Consider the following 27389-nt stretch of genomic DNA (forward strand, 5'->3'; position numbering starts at 1 on the left):
ACTTAACATCTGAGGTCATCAGTCCCCTACAACTTAGAACTAACTTAGAACTAACTAACCTAAGGACATCACACACATCCATGCCCGAGGCAGGATTCGAACCTGCGACCGTAGCAGTCGCGCGGTTCCGGACTGCAGCGCCTAAACCGCATGGCCACCGCGGTCGGCTCCACTCATGGTGTACATCCACTCTTGAACACCCTGTCACCACCACCACCTATGGCCCCTAAGCCTCTTCGAGTACCCTAAGCTCCCTGCTGCCTGTATCCTCACAGACTTCATCCAGGTGTCAGCCTGAACCGAGTAGTGCAACTCAACTCTCAAGGAATCGTGCTATTGTATTCTGTTGATAATATTTAATAAACACACAACCCTTCTTTGCTATCAAACCACTTACATTTTAGCATCTCCCCTTGGTCACAAACAAGACAAAAAAATGGTACCATGATACTGTTGCATGAAAGGTAACATTTGGCGATGTACAGGGTCTGCGACATACCATTGTGCCATCAGAGTTCCCCCAGTCACTACCACTCATGGCTTGAAATCATAGCCGGCCGTTGTGGCCGAGCGGTTCTAGGTGCTTCAGTCCGGAACCGCGCTGCTGCTACGGTCGCAGGTTCGACTCCTGCCTCAAGCATGGATGTGTGTGATGTCTTTAGGTTAGTTAGGTTTAAGTAGTTCTAAGTCCAGGTGACTGATGACCTCAGATGTTAAGTCCCACAGTGCTTAGAGCCATTTGATCAATTTTTTGAAATCATACCCAACTGCTCCTCACACCACAGTGGTCATCCAGAATAGTGAAGAACTACGATCTATCCTGAACATAATGTGACACCATTCATCAGCAGTCCATGCTTATCAGCTGCAGCACTACTCCAAATGCAGCCTTTTGTGCTGTGGTATTAACAGGAGCCTATTCAAGGGACCTTAATTCCCAAGAGTGGCTTTTGGTAGCCTCCGATCAAAGATGTGGGATTACACAGAATCCTGCAGAGAGGCTAAAAGTTTTTCTGGACTGGAAGTTGCGGATGTGAAGGGGATACAATATGCTTGGCGACATTCCCTTAGGTGGTCAGATGTGGTCGACTGGAAATCTGATGACAGTATGCGTGCCCTCAAGTTCCCATCAGGCTACTATCACATCAAAATGTTCCATATATCTGAATACTGCACAATTCGACCACATAGCCAAACGGAAACCCACAATAAGGCTCCTTTAAAACTCAGTCACATGCTGATAACGCTATATCACATACAAGTACGCGACATCTCCGTATCCTTTAAAGTGACATTAAACTTCTGACGCTGTTTACGCCCCTTACATATCCTATTAGGAATTGCACCTCTTAATAACTTAAGTGAGCATCAAAGAAACTGTTTTAGGCATGGATAATCAAATACAGTGATACGTAAACAGGCTGAATACGGCGCTGCGGTCGGCAACGCTTATATAAGGCAACAAGTGTCTGGCGCAGTTGTTAGATCGGTTACTGCTGCTACAGATTTAAGTGAGTTTCGAACGTGTTGTATAGTGGGAGCACGAGCGAGGGGACACAGCATCTTCGAGGTACCGAAGAAGTTGGGATTTTACGGTACGACTATTTCACGAGTATACTGTGAATATGAGGAATCCAGTAAAACATCAAATCTCCGACATCACCGCGGCCGTATAAACAGCCTGCAAGGACGGGAACAACGGCGACTGAAGAAACTCGTTGAACGTGACAGAGGTGCAGCCCATCAGAAAATGCTGCATATTTCAATGCTGGTCCATCAACAAGTGTCAGAGTGCGAACCATTCAACGAAACATCATCGATATAGGCTTTCGGAGCTGAAGTCCCCCTAGTGTACACTTGATAACGGCACGACTCAAAGCTTTACGCCTCGCCTGGGCCCGTCAACACCGACATTGGACTGTTGATGATTGGAAACATGTTGCCTGGTCGGACGAGCCTCGTTTCAAATGGTATCGAGCGGATGGACCTTTTTTTTTTGTTATCAGTCTACTGACCGGTTTCATGCGGCCCACCATGAATTCCTTTACAGTTTTTGCCCTCTACAGCTCCCTCTAGTACCATGGAAGTCATTCCCTCATGTCTTAGCAGATGTCCTATCATCCAGTCCCTTCTCCTTATCAGTGTTTTCCACATATTCCTTTCCCCTCCGATTCTTCGTAGAACCTTACCTTGTCAGTCCACCTAATTTTCAACATTCGTCTATAGCACCACATCTCAAATGTTTCGATTCTCTTCTGTTCCGGTTTTCCCACAGTCCATGTTTCACTACCATACAATGCTGTACTCCAGACGTACATCCTCAGAAATTTCTTCCTCAAATTAAGGCCGGTGTTTGATATTAGTAGACTTCTCTTGGCCAGAAATGCCTTTTTTGCTATAGCGGGTCTGCTTTTGATGTCCTCCTTGCTCCGTCCGTCATTGGTTATTTTTCTGCCTAGGTAGCAGAATTCCTTAACTTCATTGACTTCGTGACCATCAATCCTGATGTTAAGTTTCTCGCTGTTCTCATTTCTACTACTTCTCATTACTTTCGTCTTTCTCCGATTTACTCTCAAACCATACTGTGTACTCATTAGACTGTTCATTCCGTTCAGCAGATCATTTAATTCTTCTTCACTTTCACTCAGGATAGCAATGTCATCAGCGAATATCCTTTCACCTTGTATTTTAATTCCACTCCTGAACCTTTCTTTTATTTCCATCATTGCTTCCTCGATGTACAGATTGAAGAGTAGGGGCGAAAGGCTACAGCCTTGTCTTACACCCTTCTTAATACGAGCACTTCGTTCTTGATCGTCCACTCTTATTATTCTCTCTTGGTTGTTGTTCATATTGTACATGAGCCGTCTCTCCCTATAGCTTACCCCTAATTTTTTCAGAATCTCGAACAGCTTGCACCATTTTATATTGCCGAACGCTTTTTCCAGGTCGACAAATCCTATGAAAGTGTCTTAATTTTTCTTTAGCCTTGCTTCCATTACTAGCCGTAACGTCAGAATTGCCTCTCTCGTCCCTTTACTTTTCCTAAAGCCAAACTGATCGTCACCTAGCGCATTCTCAATTTTCTTTTCTATTCTTCTGTATATTATTCTTGTAAGCAGCTTCGATGCATGAGCTGTTAAGCTGACTGTGCGATAATTCTCGCACTTGTCAGCTCTTGCCGTCTTCGGAATTGTGTGGATGATGCTTTTCGGAAAGTCAGATGGTATATCGCCAGACTCATATATTCTACACACCAACGTGAATAGTCGTTTTGTTGCCACTTCCCCCAATGATTTTAGAAATTCTGATGGAATGTTATCTATTCCTTCTGCCTTATTTGACCGTAAGTCCTCCAAAGCTCTTTTAAATTCCGATTCTAATACTGGATCCCCTATCTCTTCTAAATCGACTCCTGTTTCTTCTTCTATCACATCAGACAAATCTTCACCCTCATAGAGGCTTTCAATGTATTCTTTCCACCTACCTGCTCTCTCCCCTGCATTTAACAGTGGAATTCCCGTTGCACTCGTAATGTTACCACCGTTGCTTTTAATGTCACCAAAGGTTGTTTTGACTTTCCTGTATGCTGAGTCTGTCCTTCCGACAATCATATCTTTTTCGATGTCTTCACATTTTTCCTGCAGCCATTTCGTCTTAGCTTCCCTGCACTTCCTATTTATTTCATTCCTCAGCGACTTGTGTTTCTGTATTCCTGATTTTCCCGGAACATGTTTGTACTTCCTCCTTTCATCAATCAACTGAAGTATTTCTTCTGTTACCCATGGTTTCTTCGCAGCTCCCTTTGTAAGTAGGCTGTTTAAGTTTTCTTTATGTAAGTAGGCTGTTTACGTTTTACTATCGGCAACGTTACGTAGCGCTCTATATGAAAATCACTGGCTGTGCTGTGTGCAGTCTGTGGCTAGTTTGCATTGTTGTCTGCCATTGTAGTGTTGGGCAGCGGCAGCTGGATGTGAACAGCGCCTAGCGTTGCGCAGTTAGAGGTGAGCCGCCAGCAGTGGTGGATGTGAGGAGAGAGATGGCGGAGTTTTGAAATTACATATATTATGACTTGTGATGATATTAAGGTAAATACATTGTTTGTTCTCTATTAAAATCTTTCATTTGCTAACTATTCCTATCAGTAGTTAGTGCCTTCCGTAGTTTGAATCTTTTATTTAGCTGGCAGTAGTGGCGCTCGCAGTATTGCAGTAGTTCCAGTAACGAAGATTTTTGTGAGGTAAGTGATTTATGGAAGGTATAGGTTAATGTTAGTCAGGGCCATTCTTTTCTAGGGATTATTGGAAGTCAGATTGCGTTGCGCTAAAAATATTGTGTGTCACTTTAGTGAATGTTTGAGTACGTTCAGTTTTGCTCAGCTGTTTGAAAAGCAAATAGTGTAAGAGGTTTATCAGCACAGTCGTGTATAATTGTTCTAAGGCGACGTTTCATATGTCGACCCTTAGCCTAGGATACCTCACTGGAATCTTCTGATTTTTTCTTGTAGTTTGTGTAATTAGTGTAGCTTTTGTTTATTGCTAGCGCGTAATTATAGAGAGAATTTCCTTTATAGTTGTGGTTTTTCATTGTTGTATAGTAAAACAGTTGTGGCATGCATGTAGATTTGCACCAAGTATTTCGCAGCTGCGCTTGCAATTAACTAGATATTATTTTCAGTGCTATGTTAATGTGTTCTCTTATTTTTGCTCTTCAAATTGTGTTTTTCTGTGTTGTCGTGTGAAATATTGTGACAATAATGGCGTGTGAAAAACGTAATACTAGGCTCCAACGTAAAATGAGAAATGACAGTGAAGACGAAAGCAGTGTGTTAGCGCCACCGAGTAATGAATTAACTAATGTTCAAAGTAGTAATTTGGTAATTGTACATAGGGAAATGGAGCGGGCTGCAAACAATGGTGTAGACAGTGAAACAATTAGTGAACAGGGAAGCATTATAGATCGATCGGTCGGCAACAGCTTGCCTCAGGAATCCGAAATGACAGGACACAATCTTGCAAATACTGTAGATTCAGGTTTTGCGTCCTCACCGTTTTCTCAAATGAATCAAGACACATTTTCTGCTTTTCAAAATGCGAATATTGCCGGTTCAAATGCACTGCCGAATGGCACTGAGGAACATGTTTCAGACACCAGTGCACTGTTATTACAGTTAATGCAACAAATGGGACAAAGGCTACAAAAGTTAGACACAACGCTTGAACAAAATCAGAAACAAATGGGACAAAATCTTCAAAAGTTAGACACAATAGAACAAAATCTTCAAAAGTTAGACACAATGGAACAACACCAGAGAGAAACACATCAACAGTTAGACACAATGGAACAAAATCTTCAAAAGTTAGACACAATGGAACAAAATCTTCAAAAGTTAGACACAATGGAACAACACCAGAGACAAACACAGCAACAGTTACACACAATGGAACAAAATCAGAGACAAACACAGCAAAAGCTTCAAAAGTTAGACTCATTGGAAGAAACTCTCGAACAAACACATGAAAATTTAACTGCTGAGTTACATAACAGTAAGTCGAAATGTCAAAAAGTCTGTAATGACGTAAAAACACAAATTTGTGAGCATTTCCAACCTATTTTTTCGCGTCATGAAAATGCATTACAGAATCACGAAGCAGCCATAAAAGAACTGCAAACTATTGTTCATGAAAATCATGAGACCTCGCAAGCTAAAATGGACTCAGTTGCATCTACCGATTCGGTTACGCAACTTGCAAAAACTCAGGAAAACTTAAAGGACACAGTAGAAAGGCACATGGAGGAAATTAGTTCATTATCAGAGAAAGTAGTTGAACTTTCGGATCAGCTAAATAATTTATCTACGAAGGTAAATGATAATCTGAATGACACAAAACCGGTAGTCTTTAATGACACAGAAGAGTGCGAACAAATTAGGAAACTGAAACAAAATCTGAATCAAATTAATACGCAACATCAAAGAGAAATTTGGGAAGTACAAAATCAGCTGACACAGGTAATACAAGAATTACGTATTTCAGAGGACACTCGCCCTCCAATACTGGAAGAGGGACATAGAAATACAGAACAGCCACAAAATAATAACACAGGGCATTTCGGTAATTATGAAAGAAATTGGCAAGGTACACCGAATTTTGAGATGGAACCGCCGACACAACAATGACCGATATGCTACTCGCCGACACGATGATTTTGACTATAAGCTGTTCATTACTACACGTAAATTCAAAACGTTTAAGAATTCTGCCAACGACATTCATCCATTTCTCATTGTTTCCCTCCTAACTGGTCATTGGAGCACAGGTTAGAATTTATGTGTGGCTACTTAGAGAATGAACCAGCTGTAAGAATGCGATCGGTCATTCACGATTGCCACAGTGAAGGAGAGTTTTACCATGCCTTCCTCTCAGCATATTGGTCTCAAGCCACACAAGACCGAGTAAAACATAGCATCATAATGATGAAACGTTTCGAACAATCTGAATTTTGCAGTCTTATGAAATATTTTGAAGACATGTTGCATAAGAATCAGTATCTTTCAAATCCATACAGCCCCTCAGAACTCATCCGCATTTGCTTAATCAAGCTGCCTGAACATTTACGACATATTATTTTAGCAGGACGTTGCAAAGACGACATTGAAGCTTTTCAGGGACTGTTACAAGAACTAGAAATTGACACTGACACTCGCGTAACGCGAAAACAGGAACACAACAACTACAGGTCACATCCGTCGCAATTCCGCGATGAAAGAAATAATAACTGGACACGACAAGGCTATTCTCACAACACAAATCGTGACCAAAACAGACACCACCCGTATGACAACCGTTGGCAGAGTAGTAATAATTACAGGGAAAGATCACCTCTCTGCAGTAATGACTATCGCAGAGACAATCAGAGAAACAGACAATATGGGAACCAAAACAATTATTATCAAGGGAGACAGAATAACTTTAGACGCAACGGTCCAGCGTGCAGTTACGACTCAGGGAGAAATTCTCCACCACGTGACCGACAAGAAAGAAACTATGGAATCTACCGACATGACGACAGACGATATGATCGTAACGACAGACCTGAATTGTATCAGAACTGGCGGGGTTTAAACAGGGCTGGGCCCTCTGGGCAACGTGAATTTGTAGAAGTTAGGTCTCCAAATCCCAATAACGACGCGCACCAACAAAGAGACAATAGGCAATGACTCACATCGCTGGCAGCCACAAAACGTACTTATGAAACTGAAGACACAGCTGCCGTAGCTAGTAATTACGTAAAAATGGAAGACATTAGGGACATCTTACTCCAGGAACACGACGTAAAACATAACAACATTGCATATCCTGTGATTCACATTACAGTAAATGACGTAAAATTTACGGCAGTACTTGACTCTGGCAGTCCCATTTCAGCAATTAGTGAAACAGCTTTTAGCAAGTGCAACAAATCGAACGATTGCCCCACACTTCCGTTACGTAAGATTAAATTACAAGGTGCAATCTTTGGAAAAAGTGTAGATGTATGCCAACAAACCAACTTAGAATTCTTTTGTCAAAGCCACAGCTTCTCTATGAACTTTCTTATTGTTCCATTGTTGTCGACGGAAATTATACTGGGAGTAGACTTTTTGAATGAATACAAAGCAATCTTAAGCTTTCACGATGCTGAAATAAGTTTAGAGAAAGAAGGTAAGTCAATAGCTTTGAAATTTGAAGACTGGCTCTCAAACCTTGATGAGGAAATTAATCGGCTTTACCTTCTGTTAGACAATAGTTCGGAAATTTCTACGGAACTAGACACTAACAATCACTCTGCAAGTACTGACAGGGATGATATCGACGGCATATTTGAAACTAATGAGTTAATTCAGAATAAAACTCAAACAATTGAGAATTGTAATGACATTGATAGGCAGGACCTTTTTGAGATTTTACAAGCACATTCCACAGTTTTTACTCACAAAACAGGAACAATCAAGGGATTTCAATACCAATTTCGTGTTCGTGAGCATACTAAATTTTGTGTTAGACCATATGCAATTCCAGCACATTATAGGGACCGTGTTAGAACAGAAATACAATCTATGCTTGACGAGGGCATTATTGAGCCTGCAGTAAGCTCATACAACAATCCATTACATGTTGTTGAGAAGAAAAATGGATCGATCAGGCTTGTCTTAGATTCGAGACAAATCAATACTATCATCATTCCTGAAACAGACAGGCCGCAGACGATGGAAGAACTTCTTCAAAATTTTAATGGTGTAAAAGTGTTGTCTTCCATTGATCTCAGATCCAGCTTTTATCAGATCGAACTTCATCCAGAATGTAGAAAATACACAGCTTTTCTTTGTTTCGGCGTTTGTTATCAGTTTCGAAAACTTCCTTTTGGTTTGAACATTACTTCAGCAGCATTCATTCGCGAGCTAAATTCTATATTACCCGAGTTCTTAAAACGTCACATCACCTTATATTTGGACGATATTCTGATAGCAGAAGCCTCATGGGAACAACACAATCGCATTCTCAACAGCGTGTTACGTATTTTTGCAGAATCTGGAATTACAGTTAACTTGGAAAAGTCTGAATTCGGTAGGTCAAAGGTGAAGTTTTTGGGACATATTATTTCTTCTGAAGGCATTCGGCCGGATCCTGAAAAGTTAGAAGCAATCAGAGCCATTCCAGTTCCATCCACAAAAAAACAAGTCCGCAGTTTTCTAGGTCTAATAAATTTTTACCGTCGTTTTCTGAATATGCAAATTCTTGTTACACCAAAACTTTGTTCTCTCACTGGAAAAAATACTATTTGGAACTGGGACGAACAAGCACAGTTGGAATTCAATTCTTTGAAAGAAGCGTTACTTCACGCGCCAATACTAGCTCATCCAGATCTGTCACAAGATTTCTGCCTTAGCACGGATTCTTCTAAAGTCGGTCTTGGTGCCCATTCATTTCAAGAAGCCACAGAAAATGACACTATTGTTCAGAAAACCATTGCTTTTGCTAGCCGAGTGCTAACAAAATCTGAAAAAAATTATTCCGTTACTGAATTAGAAGCTTTAGCTATCGTTTGGGCATTTAACAAATTCCGTTTCTTTCTTTCTGGTAAGCACGTAAAAGTATACAGCGATCATCGTGCATTACAATTTCTTATGTCTTCAAAATTAAATCATGACAGGTTAAAACGTTGGGCATTGTTTCTGCAAGAATTCGGCTTCACAATAGTCTACATTCCCGGCAAGGAGAACATTGTTGCGGACGTGCTGTCACGCGCACCGGCTGGGCTTGAGAAAAGTAACACAGAAGGCAACCTCGAGAAAAATTTTAGTATTCTTTACATTCAGAAAGTCGCCTTTGAAAACTTCATCACCACATCTTTAAAGGACATTGCTCATGAACAAGATAAAGATCCGATTTGGAAAGACATCAAAAGTAAATGGCATGAAAAGACACACACTCAGATTCGGCATTATTACCTGGTTAGAAGCAACATACTCTTCAAACGCTGCATTGTTGATGACAAGCTATGGGTACTTTGCATTCCAGACGATTTTGTTAATAAGCTCATTTGGTACATTCATTTCAGCTACGCACATTTTGGTCCACGAAAATGTTATCATATTCTTCGGACGACTTGTTATTTTAACAATATGGAAAAGAGAATTCGAAGAGTCTTGTCTATTTGTAAACTTTGTCAAAAGGCGAAACCATCTACTATCTCCCATCGGGCTCCGCTGTTTCCTATCATTCCTTCTAAATTAAAAGAATTTGCTGCTGTTGATCTCTTCGGACCGCTTGTCAGAACATCTAATGGATTTGCGTACGTTCTAGTCGCAGTTGAACTTACTTCAAAATTTGATTCTTTCATTCCGTTACGTAAAGCCACTGGACGGTCTGTATCCAACGCCTTTGTTAAAAATTTCTTACGTGAAGTTGGCCACGTTGCTAAAGTCATTTCAGATAACGGACCGCAATTCAGATCTGCTGTTTGGTCACGCATGCTTCGGAATCATAAAATCAAACCTGTTTTTTATTTCATTGTACTCACCACATTGTAACCCGTCTGAACGGATTATGAAAGAAATCAATAAGCTTTGCAGACTTTATTGTCACAGAAAGCATCAGCATTGGGACAGATATTTACATTTATTTCAAAACGTGCTAAATGAAATGCCTCATAACTCCACTGCTTTACCACCTACTCTTGTACTGAAGAATGTAGAACCACCGAACAGAATCAGAGAGCTTGTACCTTTCCCGAATACACGTAAACTTCGACACAAAGACATAATTGATTTGGCTCTTAAAAATATAAAATCTGCAACAGACAAAAGGAGAAAACTACACGGTAAAGCAAATGCAAAGAAATTATATATTGGTCAGAAAGTTCTCATTAAAGCTCATTCATTGTCACATAAGAAGAAACACTTGAGTCACAAATTCTTTCTAGTTTACAATGGACCTTACAGAATCCGACGTATACCACATGATAATTGCGTTGAAATTGAAACTCTGCCTACTAGGAAGAGTAAAGGTTTTCACCACATTTCACATGTAAAACCGTTTATTGAAAGATAATCTGCTTTTTAACTTTGTCTTTGCCATAAAACGTTTCACTTCACGTTACTAGTATGCTTTAGAAACTGTTACCATGCAACAATGTTTAAAGTTAAATATCCAGTCAAGAACCAAGAGAACTTATTCAAACAGAAATTACGAATGCATTGTTATTGCGAACAGACGACACAGTGTTATTGTGTGTGTACATTCTTGCTTGTTAATTGCACGATTACGTAACGACTATAAGGCTCACATACTTAGAACATTTATCAGTACTGCTAATGAGATTTTAATGCAACATTTTGGTTTACTTGAAAATACATTCTGAATTAAAGTACTTTCTGGGAGATACCAGATGACACAGTGGTTAGTTAATGTGACAGCTACACGATTTTATCACGACGCTACTAATGAGTGACAATTTACAATGTTGCTTTTGCGGTGTTTCTGTTTCATATCTGCACAGTTTTTCTGAATTCTTCTGGAAAGTAAAACATGTTTAATAGTAACTTTTGTGGTACAGCTACAATGAGACAGCCTTTTCCGTAGCACAACAATACGTTACAGCACAGTAATTTCTTCATCACAACAATAAGCGTAATAACTAAGATATCTATACGCAAAGCATTTCGCTTTTGTTTATCATGAGGTAAGTGCATTGACTTCTGCAGAACTTAGCTTTCGGAGGAAAATAACTACGACACTTCCACAGAGATTATCTTACAGCAAGACGCACATTTATCACTACAGGACACGCATTTGAGTGATTAATTTTGTACTTAAATCATTTATTTTTAAAGATATTTGAAGTACAATGATACAAATGTTTTCCGTAATACATTTAATTCCATTCTTGTAATCTGTAACACCTGCGGGTATAATTACATTGATCCTCAGGGGGGTACACGCCTACTTTGTGTACCATGTGTTTGTCTGGCACAAGGAGCCCTAGCTAATATGGTATTTGCTTATACAACTTTACACATCGGTACCATATTCCTCTAACACATAAATTACATAGCTATCTGATCATTTAACTGAGTGAGACAAACTTTTTACTACGTCAGTGACACATGTTTACGCAATCACAGAGTTGGATTACTTCACACTTACGAAATTGTATTTTGTCTGTACTGTGTGAACTGTTCATATTTTTTGGTACCATTGTGATACTATGAGAGCTTTGAATGATGTATTTGGTAAGGGAGAATGATTTTAAAGTACGTTTGAGGTAGATGACACTATTGAAATGAGCAGAGAATTTTCTTTAGGTTTTGAAATTATTGGAGGAAGCTACGACGATTTTGAGATTTGACTGAGGTGTTATGATGTTATTTTTACGACGACGATGTGTATTATGCTGTTGAGGTATGTTTATGTCAATAAGATGATGCTACCATATATGAGGAATGTGATTACGTGTTTATATGTATATGAATAATGAATAGAAGTTAGGGACTCTTGACTTGTGAAAAAGGATGTTGGAAACCAAGAATCGTACTTTAAGAGTTATGAAATGTGTGTGTAAATGCGTGAATGTATCACAATGCCGGCGAAAATTTTTTGGACACTGTTACATTCATAAGATTTTGTTTCTACACATTTGTAACGCAAATTCTTGACCTGTGAAATATTTTGTATATGAGACTGTCACTGTAGCGGAAACTGCTGTCGTAAATATTTCCGTAAGAAAGTTAAGTGACCACCTGCACGTAATGCGTTGTGAGCGGCCAGGTGTGCCAGCCGCCTTGAGAAAAAGCCTTTAGGGTGTGCATTTCAGAGGCAGAGGTGGAGAAAAAAAAAGGGGGACCATTAACCTCGCTATTGACATTTCTTTGTAGAAAGCATTGCAAATATAACACGCTCATTACTTGAAAACATATGATTACTTGTACTTTGTGCTAATTACTGAAATGCTTATGAACTGATGGGAAATATTTGTACATCTGCACACCTGATTACGACAAGTGTATCTCTACGAGAGTTGAGAGAATTTCTACTAACTTATGAAATGTCACATGACTATTGAATGATATTTTTATGCTTTGGTTTGCGTAATTGCTTATTTCATTTGATATCTGGTTTCCAGCTGTGTTGCAGCATTGCTTTGATAAAATAAAATGCATTTGCTAATGTGAACACTTTCTGTCAACAGATCTATTAAATAATCATTTTATGATCCACTTTCTTTAAAAAAGGAGCACTTGGAAAGGAAAGAACAATAAGAAGGAACTAGTAACAGTAACTGTATACGTAATATTCTTTTCAAGTACATGGTAATAATTTTCGTAGAATAAGTTGTGGTGCACCACTTTAATTACATAGACATTAAGATGTGAATATGCATTTCCCTTGTCTGCATTATTGTCTTTAGTGTAATGTTTTTTTTTTGCTTGAGTTATGTCATGTTTAGATATAAGTTATTTCTGCTGCTGTTTGCCAGGCATAGTGCTACTAAATTTCACTTTGTATCACTCTGTTAAGCTAGTTTTACTATTGATTTATTTTTATTGTTGCTGCACATTGGCTCATATTATTTGTAATGTTGCATTGCTTGGTAATTTAGATTTACTGTAGCTTGCTTTGCGATTTTCCATTTTTTTTGTCATTGCTGTTTGCGTTAATTGTTTTATGTGATGCTGCATTGCCTCGTCCCTTGGTATATATATCTGAGCTCAGTAGATTTAAGTTAGCTTAAGAGGGGCAGACTATATAAGAAACTAACTATGATGACTTGGAAGAAATGTATTGAGAAGCTATATGAAAATGGTTTGGGCAAAAAAAGGATACTGTACAGTGGAGAAAAACTATTTTTGACAGAGGATGTGAACAGAATACAGAAAGCAGGCTTAGATAGGACTTTTGGGAATAATGATGAACGAATGGAGATCTCCATGCAAAATACTGCAGTAAAACAAACCCTGTCCTTTCCTTTTGTATTATTCCGCTATATGTTTGTGTACCCTTGTGTATTTGTGTTTTTCCTGTCTTTATGTGTTTAGCTGATGAGAGCTATGTTGTAGACTTTTTCTAATACTCTGTTATTTACTTTGTAAAGATGTTTAGACATTATTTATTCTGTTTTAATGCTCATGTGTGAAGTTGATGTTTCGCAAGTTATTCTGATTTTTTATGTATGTACTCATGTCATAATTCCTGTAACACTGATGTATATGTTTATTTCTATTCTGTTGTAAAGCCTGTACTACAAATGTTATCTGTATTGTTATGTTTTTAATGATGTATTTTGTACCTTTGTAATTGTATTCTCATGTTATAATATTGTAATTGACACCAGTTAATCAAATTAAGTAACTTGTAAGTTACATTTCACTGCACACGTTTCTGTTGGTCATAGTATATGGACAATATGTGAGAAGTAGGGACTGTTAGTGTTTGCACGTGTGTTAATAATTCAGCAAGGGACTGGATAACAGCATTGCTGGTTCTCAGAACAATTCCAAAAACTTCGTGAGTGCACAAGTGGTGGTTTATGGACTTGCTATCTTCTCTGCAAGACTCTTCGATGGTGATTGTGCACCTGCACAGTCGCAGCAAATGGCTGCTGGCCGTCTCTACATGGACTACAGTGGGTCTGCATCTTTGATGACCCACCAATACCATTATTTCTAAAAGGACTGCAGTGGGTCTGCACCTCTGGTGGCCCACCAATACCACAATCTCTACCAGGACTACAGTGGGTCTACTCTGTGATGACCTACCTACCAATCTTCTTCAAAACGTCGAATGACTCTGCTGTGGGTTTCCTCTGTTGTGGCCCATTACCTGTCAGCATGTCAAGAGTCAGCACTGTCTTTCCGTTGGAAGGACATCACTACTTCTTCAAGACTGCATGGAAATCCACTACTTTTGTGTGCAATTTCTTTTACTAATGAGACTTTGTGAAAAAAAAACTGTAATTACTATTATGATGAATGATCAGGACTATCTTTATGGACTGTGAGAAAATTTTAGCTTTTGACCAACATTGTATAAATAAGTGTGTGCATTTGATATCTTTCTTACTGTAATTATGAAAAATTTTTTCAAATCTGTATTGGCCAGTGCCCAACACATTTTGTAAAATTTTTTGTGGGGAGCATGGGGGCTATGTAAGTAGGCTGTTTATGTTTTCTTTATGTAAGTAGGCTGTTTACGTTTTATTATCGGCAACGTTACGTAGCGCTCTATATGAAAATCACTGGCTGTGCTGTGTGCAGTCTGTGGCTAGTTTGCATTGTTGTCTGCCATTGTAGTGTTGGGCAGCGGCAGCTGGATGTGAACAGCGCGTAGCGTTGCGCAGTTGGAGGTGAGCCGCCAGCAGTGGTGGATGTGAGGAGAGAGATGGCGGAGTTTTGAAATTACATATATTATGACTTGTGATGATATTAAGGTAAATACATTGTTTGTTCTCTATTAAAATCTTTCATTTGCTAACTATCCCTATCAGTAGTTAGTGCCTTCCGTAGTTTGAATCTTTTATTTAGCTGGCAGTAGTGACGCTCGCAGTATTGCAGTAGTTCCAGTAACGAAGATTTTTGTGAGGTAAGTGATTTATGGAAGGTATAGGTTAATGTTAGTCAGGGCCATTCTTTTCTAGGGATTATTGGAAGTCAGATTGCGTTGCGCTAAAAATATTGTGTGTCACTTTAGTGAATGTTTGAGTACGTTCAGTTTTGCTCAGCTGTTTGAAAAGCAAATAGTGTAAGAGATTTATCAGCACAGTCGTGTATAATTGTTCTAAGGGGACGTTTCACCTTCTTTGTACCTATGTTTTCCTTCCCAACTTCTGTGGTGGCCCTTTTTAGGGATGTCCATTCCTCTTCAACTGTACTGCCTACTGCGCTATTCCTTATTGCTGTATCTATTGCGTTAGAGAACTTCAAACGTATCTCGTCATTCCTTAGTACTTCCATAGCCCACTTCTTTGCGTGTTGATTCTTCCTGACTAATGTCTTGAACTTCAGCCTACTCTTCATCACTACTATATTGTGATCTGAGTCTATATCTGCTCCTGGGTACGCCTTACAATCCAGTATCTGATTTCGGAATCTCTGTCTGACCATGATGTAATATAATTGAAATCTTCCCGTATCTCCCGGCCTTTTCCAAGTATACCTCCTCCTCTTGTGATTCTTGAACAGGGTATTCGCTATTACTAGCTGAAACTTGTTACAGAACTCAATTAGTCTTTCTTCTCTTTCATTCCTTGTCCCAAGCCCATATCCTCCTGTAACCTTTTCTTCTACTCCTTCCCCTACAACTGCATTCCAGTCGCCCATGACTATTAGATTTTCGTCCCCCTTTACATACTGCATTACCCTTTCAATATCCTCATATACTTTCTCTATCTGTTCATCTTCAGCTTGCGACGTCGGCATGTATACCTGAACTATCGTTGTCGATGTTGGTCTGCTGTCGATTGTGATTAGAACAACCCGGTCACTGAACTGTTCACAGTAACACACCCTCTGCCCTACCTTCCTATTCATAACGAATCCTACACCTGTTATACCATTTTCTGCTGCTGTTGATATTACCCGATACTCATCTGATCAGAAATCCTTGTCTTCCTTCCACTTCACTTCACTGACCCCTACTATATCTAGATTGAGCCTTTGCATTTCCCTTTTCAGATTTTCTAGTTTCCCTACCACGTTCAAGCTTCTGACATTCCACGCCCCGACTCGTAGAACGTTATCCTTTCGTTGTTTATTCAATCTTTTTCTCATAGTAACCTCCCCCTTGGCAGTCCCCTCCCGGAGATCCGAATGGGGGACTATTCCGGAATCTTTTGCCAATGGAGAGATCATCATGACACTTCTTCAATTACAGGCCACATGTCCTGTGAATACACGTTACGTGTCTTTAAAGCAGTGGTTTCCATTGCCTTCTGCATCCTCATGTCATTAATCATTGCTGATTCTTCCGCCTTTAGGGGCAATTTCCCACCCCTAGGACAAGAGAGTGCCCTGAACCTCTATCCGCTCCTCCGCCCTCTTTGACAAGGCCGTTGGCAGAATGAGGCTGACTTCTTATGCCGGAAGTCTTCGGCCGCCAATGCTGATTATTTATCAAAATTTAGGCAGTGGCAGGGATCGAACCCGGGACCGAAGACGTTTTGATTATGAATCAAAGACGCTACCCCTAGACAACGGGTACAGGCCTGGATACAACTGCATGAATCCATGGACCCTGCATGTCAGAAGGGGACTGTTCAAGCTGGTGGAGGCTCACTAATGGTGTGGGGCGTGTGCAATTGGAGTGATACGGGACCCCTGATACGTCTAAATACGACTCTGACAGGTAAAACATTTGTAAGCATCCTGTCTGATCACCTGCGTCCATTCATGTCCATTGTGCATTCCGACGGACTTGGGCAATTCCAGCAGGACAATGCGACATCCCACACGTCCAGATTTGTTACAGAGTGGCTCCAGGAACACTCTTCTGAGTTTAAACATTTTCGCTGCCATAAAACTCCCCAAACATGAACATTATTGAGCATATCTAGGATGCCTTGCAACGTGCTGTTCGGAAGAGATCTCCACCCCCTCGTACTTTTGCGGAATTATGGAGAGCCCTGCAGGTTTCATGGTGTCAGTTCCCTCCAGCACTACTTCCGACATTAGTCGAGTATGTCACGTCGTTTTGCGACAGTTCTGCGTGCTCACGGGAGCACTACACGATATTAAGCAGGTGTACCAGTTTCTTTGGCTCTTCAGTGTAGCTGCCTGTGGTGTGTACGTGCGCGAAGTTACATTGACATCCGATGATATTTTATGAGTGCTTCACTTTTTACTGTAAGGCATTGTAAACTGCGATTCAGTCGGATTGGTTAAGAAGCAGTTTAAGATTCTGCATAAGTACACCGCGAACACAGAGAAAAAAAAGTATCTGGGGAACAAACTCGACGCAAGTTTTCAGGGAGAAGCTATGACTGAAGAGTCACTCCTTTTCCGTGGTTTCTCAGCACACGGGACAAAGTTCATCCTTGCTTCCTTACAGACACTGGCACTGTTCCATTTAGAGCAAAGAACATTATAGAGATACTCACATTCTAGTGCCCACTTGTTCAACTCATTCAGGAAGTCGGGAGGCATCTTCATATTCTCATCTCTGATAGCGATCATTCTGAAAGAATGAAAGAAAAGGATAATGTAGACCTTGACTAACACAACTCTGTTACTCTGCTTGTGGCACTCGTGTCACGGACGGCTCTCACCTGTCTGTGAAGTCCTGGGCGACCTTGTCGATGGAGGGAACGTACAGCTTGCTGGAACGCGGCTGCATCATGGGCTGGTTGACTCTCCTCCTGAACTCGTACCACTGCTCCCCCTGACTGCAACAGCACCACACCACACCACTCATCAGTTCACGTACGAAGCATGTCGCCACTATGTAGTTCTTCTGTAGGGAGGTTCACGACAGAGATGCTGAAGTTAAGCGCTGTCGGGCTGGGCTAGCTAGCACTTGGATGGTTGACAATCTGGTATGCCGAGCGCTATTGGCAAGCGGGGTGCACTCAGCCCTTGTGAGGCAAACTGAGGAGATACTTGATTGAGAAGTAGCGGCTCCGGTCTCAGAAACTGACATATGGTCGGAAGAGCGGTGTGCTGATCACATGCCCCTCCATATCCGCATCCAGTGACGCCTGTGAGCTGAGGATGACACGGCGGCCGGTCAGTACCGTTGGGCCTTCATGGCCTGTTCGGGAGGAGTTAGTTTTGTTAGAGGAAATTACACAAAGGAAAAAAAATCTCCAGCAAAACGACGTATATAAACTCCGAATAATTTATAAATTTCACGTGTACATTTAGTCGCGTCAAGAAAGCACACCTCAACGGCGATGAGATTGTTTCTCATTCTTAGTGTTTTCTCTGAATAGCATATGTAAGACAATTCAATTACCTGAAAATTAAAAAGATGTATTAGTCTTCTTCCACTGCCCTTCATCGAAAGTCGACGACTGTTCAAGCCAATGCGTTGTGGTTATCTGGCGTCATTGTTCAGTGACACATGACCATGAAAGTTTAACAAAATTCTTACACTATTTAAATGTAAAAATTAACACAATCGGGCTTCGATACAGATGAAGATAGGTTCTTTATCTTTTTTAACAGGCCTGTGAAAAGGACTAACTCATTAATAAAGTTTTTAAGATTTGAATTAAGGTGTTTCAGGTACTGCTATGAAATAAGACGCTGTTTCGCACTTAAATATATAATTATTCAGTAAGCAGGCTACAGATCAGAACGTAAATCATGCTTCCACAACGACATGATAGAGAAGACAGTAAGTAAATTTCCACGAGACAAGAGAAGAATAAAATATTTTCTTGTTAAAAAATAAATGATAAATTGCGTAAGCAGCTTCTGAGGCTGTTTATAGAGATCTTTGATTTCTGCAGTGTTTAGATATCTATTAGATACACTAATGGCCATTAAAATTGCTACACCACGAAGGTGACGTGCTACAGACGCTGGCATTGAGGTTAATGGCCGTCAGTTTCAGCACATTTCCTAAGATACAGTACAAACGGTACGTTCATAGTATCAGTGACGATATGTGCAGTTAACTGTAACTCATGTAAATAAAAAAGTACACAGTACTGCGACTTTATTCCTATTATCTGCTTGAGCTGCCTTCTCAGACCCCAGGTTCCCTATCTCAAATTCTTCAGTGGAGCATCCTTTACGCCCTGTTAAATTTTTGCACGCTCTTACGGAAACATCCTGCATATTTAGTTCCTCGTTGTCGTCGCAGGACATCCTTTATATTGCAGAGTGGCACCAACCCTGGTCTGGAAATGTTTTTACGAAATAACATAGCAATCAAGTACAGTGCAGAAGATTAAAGATTTGTCTGCCATTTCTATGAAGTAATAAATGAGGAAGGAAATTATGGTAAGAGTAAAAAATTAAAAACTTAACAATTCATTCACACCACACAATAAAAATAGAAAGTAGCTGATCGCCTGTGTCTACATAATATGCCTTATATGCTTGTAGGCCTTGAAAACCTGCAAATTAACACGAAAATCAGATATCTTCTGTATCAGTTTTTACCCTTCACCAGTGAATATTTGTAATGCCTAAATATTGGTATGAACACCAATTACAACGTGATTTTTGAGCACAGTTTGAAGAAATTAGTATCAATCGGCAAATGGTGTTTTTTGGCAGCATTCAACCACTTATTACTTTTCGAGAAAAGCAGTGATCGGTGGACGGAGTAACTTTTCTTTTATTTGCCTATTTAATTTGATATGTGATTAAATGTATCTTGAAACTGAGAGAGCAAAAGTTTTTCAGTCGTCCGATTTGTACGTTTATTAAAGGAAATAGTAGGAATAAATAACCGAAAATCGGTTATTTCAGAAATCGGTTATTTTGAGCGCTTTCAACAGATTAAATTGACGAGAAAGAAAAAGCAATACAACCGAAAACCTGGTGTTTCAGCGATAACGGCCATCCCTCGGCCACGTGACCGGCTGGTAGCAGCTTCACAGCTTCTGCAATACTCCAAAGGACCCGTGTGGTCTTTTAAGTAGGTGGTAAACACTTTATCTAGTGAGCTTACATATGCTCAAGGTCAGCAGCAATATTTTACATCAGTCGCTGATCAACTGGACGTTACTCGGTATTTCGTAACAAGTCTCTGATAACGTCACTGTCTGTACATAGCTATGTCGTCTGCGAAGGTCCTCATAAGGCTGCAGATGTTATCTACCTGCTATTCTACATATGACAATATTGCTTTCTTTAAATACAAGAAAATAAATGTGATAGAATTACACTACTGGCCATTAAAATTGCTACGCCAAGAAGAAATGCAGATCATAAACGGGTATTCATTCGACAAACATATTATACTAGAACTGTTATATGCAAATGATAAGCTTTTCAGAGCATTCACACAAGGTTCGCGCCTGTGGCGACACCTAAAACGTGCTGACATGAGGAAAGTTTCCAACCGATTTCTCGTAAACAAACAGCAATTGACCGGCGTTGCCTGGTGAAACGTTGTTGTGATGCCTCGTGTAAGGAGCAGAAATGCGTACCATCAGGTTTCCATCCTCGATAAAGGTCGGATTGTAGCCTATCGCAATTGCGGTTCATCGTAACGCGACATTACTGCTCGTGTTGGTCGAGATCCAATGACTGTTAGCAGAATATGGAATCGGTGGGTTCTGGAGGGTAATACGGAACGTCGTGCTGGATCCCAACGGCCTCGTATCAGTAGCAGTCGAGATGACAAGCATCTTATCCGCATGGCTGTAACGGATCGTGCAGCCACGTCTCGATCCCTGACTCAACAGATGCGGACGTTTGCAAGACAACAACCATTTGCACGAACAGTTCGACGACGTTTGCAGCAGCGTGGACTATCAGCTCGTAGACAATGGCTGTGGTTACCCTTGACGCTGCATCACAGGCAGGAGCGCCTGCGATGGTGTACTTAATGACGAACCTGAGTGCACGAATGGCCACACGTCATTTTTTTCGGATGAATCCAGGTTCTGTTTACAGCATCATGATGGTCGCATCGGTGTTTGGCGACATTGCGGTGAACGAACACTGGAAGCGTGTATTCGTCATCGCCATACTGGCGTATCACCCGCCGTGATGGTGTGCGGTGCCATTGGTTACACGTCTCGGTCACCTCTTGTTCGCATTGACGGCACTTTGAACAGTGGACGTTACATTTCAGATGTGTTACGACCCGTGGCTCTACCCTTCATTCGATCCATGCGAAACCCTACATTTCAGCAGGATAATGCACGACCGCATGTTGCAGGTCCTGTACGGGCCTTTCTGGATACAGAAAATGTTCAACTGCTGTCCTGACCCGCACATTCTGCAGATCTCTCACCAACTGAAAACGTCTGGTCAATGGCGGCCGAGCAACTGGCTCGTCACAATACGCCATCATGTTGAAGCTGCATGTGCAGCTGTACCTGTACACGCCATCCAAGCTAACAAACTAACTTCATTCACTGTGTAGTCACGGGCACTTCCGAACAAAACCGCTGTGTGTTTTCTTTTTTTTTTCATTCTGTTACGTCTCCAAAGTCGACCCGGCTTACAGCTCTGATTCTACACAGCTGACTGGCACATAATCACCACTTCACTGCTGTGACGTGCTTCGGAAGTGGGCAGTCACACGAACGTCTGACATCAGTTCTTCGCAGTTTACTATGCTGCAAAGTGACCAGTATGCTCTTTTAATGGGTTAGTGAGTTAACTAATATTTTGGCCGATATGCTTAATTAGCTGTAGAAATACATATACATGTATATGAACATGGATGCTTCAGAAGTCACAACTACACTATTGGCCATTAAAATTGCTACACCAAGAAGAAATGCAGATGATAAACTGGTATTCATTGCACATATATACACTCCTGGAAATGGAAAAAAGAACACATTGACACCAGTGTGTCAGACCCACCATACTTGCTCCGGACACTGCGAGAGGGCTGTACAAGCAATGATCACACGCACGGCACAGCGGACACACCAGGAACCGCGGTGTTGGCCGTCGAATGGCGCTAGCTGCGCAGCATTTGTGCACCGCCGCCGTCAGTGTCAGCCAGTTTGCCGTGGCATACGGAGCTCCATCGCAGTCTTTAACACTGGTAGCATGCCGCGACAGCGTGGACGTGAACCGTATGTGCAGTTGACAGACTTTGAGCGAGGGCGTATAGTGGGCATGCGGGAGGCCGGGTGGACGTACCGCCGAATTGCTCAACACGTGGGGCGTGAGGTCTCCACAGTACATCGATGTTGTCGCCAGTGGTCGGCGGAAGGTGCACGTGCCCGTCGACCTGGGACCGGACCGCAGCGACGCACGGATGCACGCCAAGACCGTAGGATCCTACGCAGTGCCGTAGAGGACCGCACCGCCACTTCCCAGCAAATTAGGGACACTGTTGCTCCTGGGGTATCGGCGAGGACCATTCGCAACCGTCTCAATGAAGCTGGGCTACGGTCCCGCACACCGTTAGGCCGTCTTCCGCTCACGCCCCAACATCGTGCAGCCCGCCTCCAGTGGTGTCGCGACAGGCGTGAATGGAGGGACGAATGGAGACGTGTCGTCTTCAGCGATGAGAGTCGCTTCTGCCTTGGTGCCAATGATGGTCGTATGCGTGTTTGGCGCCGTGCAGGTGAGCGCCACAATCAGGACTGCATACGACCGAGGCACACAGGGCCAACACCCGGCATCATGGTGTGGGGAGCGATCTCCTACACTGGCCGTACACCACTGGTGATCGTCGAGGGGACACTGAATAGTGCACGGTACATCCAAACCGTCATCGAACCCACCGTTCTACCATTCCTAGACCGGCAAGGGAACTTGCTGTTCCAACAGGACAATGCACGTCCGCATGTATCCCGTGCCACCCAACGTGCTCTAGAAGGTGTAAGTCAACTACCCTGGCTAGCAAGATCTCCGGATCTGTCCCCCATTGAGCATGTTTGGGACTGGATGAAGCGTCGTCTCACGCGGTCTGCACGCCCAGCACGAACGCTGGTCCAACTGAGGCGCCAGGTGGAAATGGCATGGCAAGCCGTTCCACAGGACTACATCCAGCATCTCTACGATCGTCTCCATGGGAGAATAGCAGCCTGCATTGCTGCGAAAGGTGGATATACACTGTACTAGTGCCGACATTCTGCGTGCTCTGTTGCCTGTGTCTATGTGCCTGTGGTTCTGTCAGTGTGATCATGTGATGTATCTGACCCCAGGAATGTGTCAATAAAGTTTCCCCTTCCTGGGACAATGAATTCACGGTGTTCTTATTTCAATTTCCAGGAGTGTATTATACTAGAACTGACACGTGATTACGTTTTCACGCAATTTGGGTGCATAGATCCTGAGAAATAAGTACCCAGAACAACAACCTTGATACGCCTGGGCATTGAGTCAAACAGAGCTTAGATGGTGTGTACAGGAACAGCTGCCCTTGCAGCTTCATCACGATACCACAGTTCATCAAGAGTAGTGACTGGCGTATTTTGACGAGCCAGTTGCTCCGCCACCATTGACCAGAGAGATCTGGAGAATGTGCTGGCCAGGGCAGCAGTCGAACATTTTCTGTATCCAGAAAGGCCCTTGCAGGACTTGCAACATGCGGTCGTGCAATATCCTGCTGAAATGTAGGGTTTTGCAGGGATCTAATGAACGGTAGAGCCACGGGTGGTAACACATCTGAAATGTAACGTCCACTGTTCAAAGTGCCGTCAATGCGAACTAGAGGTGACCGAGACGTGTGACCAATGGCACGCCATACCATCACGCTGGCTGATACGCCAGTATGGCTATGGCGAATACACGCTTCCAAGGTGCGTTCACTGTGATGTCGCCAAACACGGATGCGACCATCATGATGCTATAAACAGAACCTGGATTCATCTGAAAAAATGACGTTTTGCCATTCGTGCACCCACATTCGTCGTTGAGTACACCATCGCAGGCGCTCCTGTCTGTGATGCAGCGTCAAGGGTAACTGCAGCCATGGTCTCCGAGCTGATAGTCCATGCTGCTGCAATCGTCGTCGAACTGTTCGTGCTGATGGTTGTTGTCTTGCAAACGTCCCCATCTGTTGACTCAGGGATCGAGACGTGGCTGCACGATCCGTTACAGCCATGCGGATAAGATGCGTGTCATCTCGACTGCTAGAGATACGAGGCCGTTGGAATCCAGCACGGCGTTCCGTATTACCCTCCTGAACCCACCGATTCCATATTCTGCTAACAGTCATTGGATCTCGACCAACGCGAGTGGCAATTTCGCGATACGATAAACCGCAATCGCGATAGGCTACAATTCGACCTTTATCAAAGTCGGAAACGTGATGGTACGCGTTTTTCCTCCTTACACGAGGCATCACAACAACGTTTCACCAGGTACGCCGGTCAACTGCTGTTTGTGTATGAGAAATCGGTTGGAAACTTTCATCATGTCAGCACGTTGTAGGTGTTGCCACCGGCGCCAACCTTGTGTGAATTCTCTGAAAAGCTAATCATTTGCATATCACAGCATATTCTTCCTGTCGGATAAATTCCGCGTCTGTAGCACGTCATCTTCGTGATGTAGCAATTTTAATGGCCAGTAGTGTCTTAGAGATCCCAGTACGCTTTCCTGGGGCATACGCGGTATTAGTTTCGTTTGGGTTCTGTTACTCAAATATTGCTCTAGCCACTAACATACGAGAGGCGTTCAATAAGTAATGCACAACAACGTTTCACCAAGCAACGCCGGTCAACTGCTGTTTGTGTATGAGAAATCTGTTGGAAACTTTCCTCATGTCAGCACGTTGTAGATGTCGCCACCGGCGCCAACCTTGTATGAATGCTCTGAATAGCTAATCATTTGCATATCACAGCATCTTCTTCCTGTCGGTAAAATTTCACGTCTGTAGCACGTCATCTTCGTGATGTAGCAATTTTAATGGCCAGTAGTGTAGTTATAAAATACTCGCCGTGGTAACTCACGTGAAGGCAACTCCCTGTATGTCCCCGAACAAGTCCTTGCGTGTGACCTCCCGGTAGAACTTGAGGGATTTTATGGAGTCGCGCACAGGCCGAGGACCCTCATTCCGGTACACCTGCAACGCAGCACCACATCATATGTAGGCTGAGCACACTACAAATGCGGTCTGGAACACGATCCGATTATTTAAGTTGGTGCATAAGTTCGTAGCATTTTTTTCATAAGTTTAATAAACACAACAGATACACATAATAGAGACTATAACGATCAATAATATATTGTCCTTCACTATTTACGAGGATGTTTCGGAAAGTAAAGATACACCGTACGCCAGAGGAACAGAAGAGTTTTGACGAGCAAGTTGGCAACACTGGTGTTAACCTTGAACCGTTAGCTTTCTTCTCGCGGTCGTTTGGCAGTTGAACGTTGCTTCTGGTTGGAGTAGGTCGTGTTTAAAATGGGAGCGCCGATTCAGAATCCCGCTAAATGCGAAGTGCGCTCCGTCATACGTTTTCTTCATACAAAAGGTCAGCGACCAGCGGATATTCACAAAGAAATTGTTTCTCTTTATGGGAACACTATGAATCGACAAAGTATAACGAAATGGTGTCGTCATTTCTCTGAAGGTAGGACCGATGTTCATGACGAGCAAAGAACAGGTCGGCCATCTGTGATCTCTGATGCCCTTCTTCGGAGAACGGAGGAAGCAATTCGTGCGAATAGACGTCTAACATTGAAAGAATTATTTCAGATCATACCGGACGTGTCAATGACAACTCTTTATAACTTTGTGACTGTCACGTTAGGGTACAGGAAATTGTGTGCGCGCTAGGTTCCAAAACTGTTAACGGAAGAACACAAAAAGAAAAGGATGGGCTTTGCACTCGACTTCCTCACACGCTATGCTGAAGCAGGTGATGAGTTCCTTGATCAGAATGTGACAGGTGACGAGATGTGGGTTTAGCATCATGCACCTGAATCCAAGCAACAATCTATGCAATGGCGCCATTCGAATTCACCAAAAGCCAAGAAATGCAAAACGTCGATTTCAGCGAAGAAAATCATGGCTTCTGTTTTTTGGGACAGACAAGAAGGCATTCTTCTGTTGGAATTTATGCCTCCTGGAACAAAATTAATGCTGCTGCATATTGCCAGACTTTGAAACGTCTTCGAAGGGCAATTCAAGACAAACGCAGGGGAATGCTGACAAGTGGAGTCCGCTTGCTTCATGACAACGCTCGGCCTCACACAGCGCTCATAACCAAAGCACTACTCAGACAATTCAAATGGGACGTATTGCACCATCCGCCATACAGCCCGGACCTTGCGCCCACCGACTTCCATGTCTTCCGTTACCTGATGTAACATCTTGGTGGAAAATCATTCCACGACGATGAAGAGATGAAAGATGAAGTTGAAATGTGGTTCCGACAACAGGCGGCAACCTTCTATGACTGTGGGATAGAAAAGCTTGTGCACCGACTTGACAAATGTTTGGATAACGGGGGTGATTATGTCGAAAAATAACAAATAATCCAGTTAATAAGATGTAACTGACGTTTTCTAAATAAATGTTCTATTTAAGGACTGCGAGCCATTGTATCTTTACTTTTCAAAATTCCCTCGTACAACAGTCTTCCAACGCTGAGTTAACTTTTTGATTCCACGACTGTAGAAATCACGTGATTTTGAGCTTAGCAGAATGCGGACATTCGTTATCAAGGAGTAGCATCATTTCAAGCAGTCTTCCTAATCGTTACTCTTGGAATGCGTTTGCAGGGCGTCACAGTTGTTGAAAATAAATCTCAACAGTGATGGTTACAGTGGGGTGAAACAATTCGTGGCACACCACACCGTCACTCTTCTGCCAGATACATCACATTATCTGTGGTGAATGCGCGCAGGTCTTTGTACGGGACGTTGCTGCTTTCTCTGGGCTCAACCCTTCCTCACCATTTCTCGTCACCAGTAACGATACATGATAAGAAAAATCGCTGTTGTTCATGAGACAAATGATGACCAGCACGCAGAGATGTTCATATGGCCACCTGCTGATTTTTGGGATTTTCGCTTAGAGCGTGCGGTACCGTTGAAACCGATTTCTGAACCTTCCCCACTGCATGCAAATATCGCATGATGGTGGAATGATTACAGTTCATTACATTTGACAGTTTCGAGTACACTGACGTGGATCATCGTGGATTAATGCGTTTAAACGATCTTCATCGAAATGGTTCAGATGGCTCTGAGCACTACGAGACTTAACATCAGTCCCCTAGAATTAGAACTACTTAAACCTAACTAACCGAAGGAC

At 42.2% G+C, this 27389-nt stretch overlaps 1 protein-coding gene across 3 annotated transcripts in view; it reads right to left on the minus strand.

Annotated features, from left to right (window-relative positions):
• Positions 1–27389, minus strand: part of LOC126187822 (probable cytochrome P450 301a1, mitochondrial) — a 357451-nt gene that overhangs the window by 162638 nt on the left and 167424 nt on the right. For all 3 annotated transcript variants that reach the window (XM_049929117.1, XM_049929118.1, XM_049929116.1), the window contains exons 4-6: positions 25078–25190; positions 17800–17916; positions 17632–17708 (exon numbers count right to left, since the gene is read on the minus strand). In XM_049929117.1, the coding sequence (XP_049785074.1) occupies positions 17632–17708; positions 17800–17916; positions 25078–25190 (307 nt within the window). The remainder of the gene's footprint in view (positions 1–17631; positions 17709–17799; positions 17917–25077; positions 25191–27389) is intronic.

The sequence above is a fragment of the Schistocerca cancellata genome, chromosome 5, assembly GCF_023864275.1.
Source record: "Schistocerca cancellata isolate TAMUIC-IGC-003103 chromosome 5, iqSchCanc2.1, whole genome shotgun sequence".
In the NCBI taxonomy this organism is placed as follows: domain Eukaryota; kingdom Metazoa; phylum Arthropoda; class Insecta; order Orthoptera; family Acrididae; genus Schistocerca; species Schistocerca cancellata.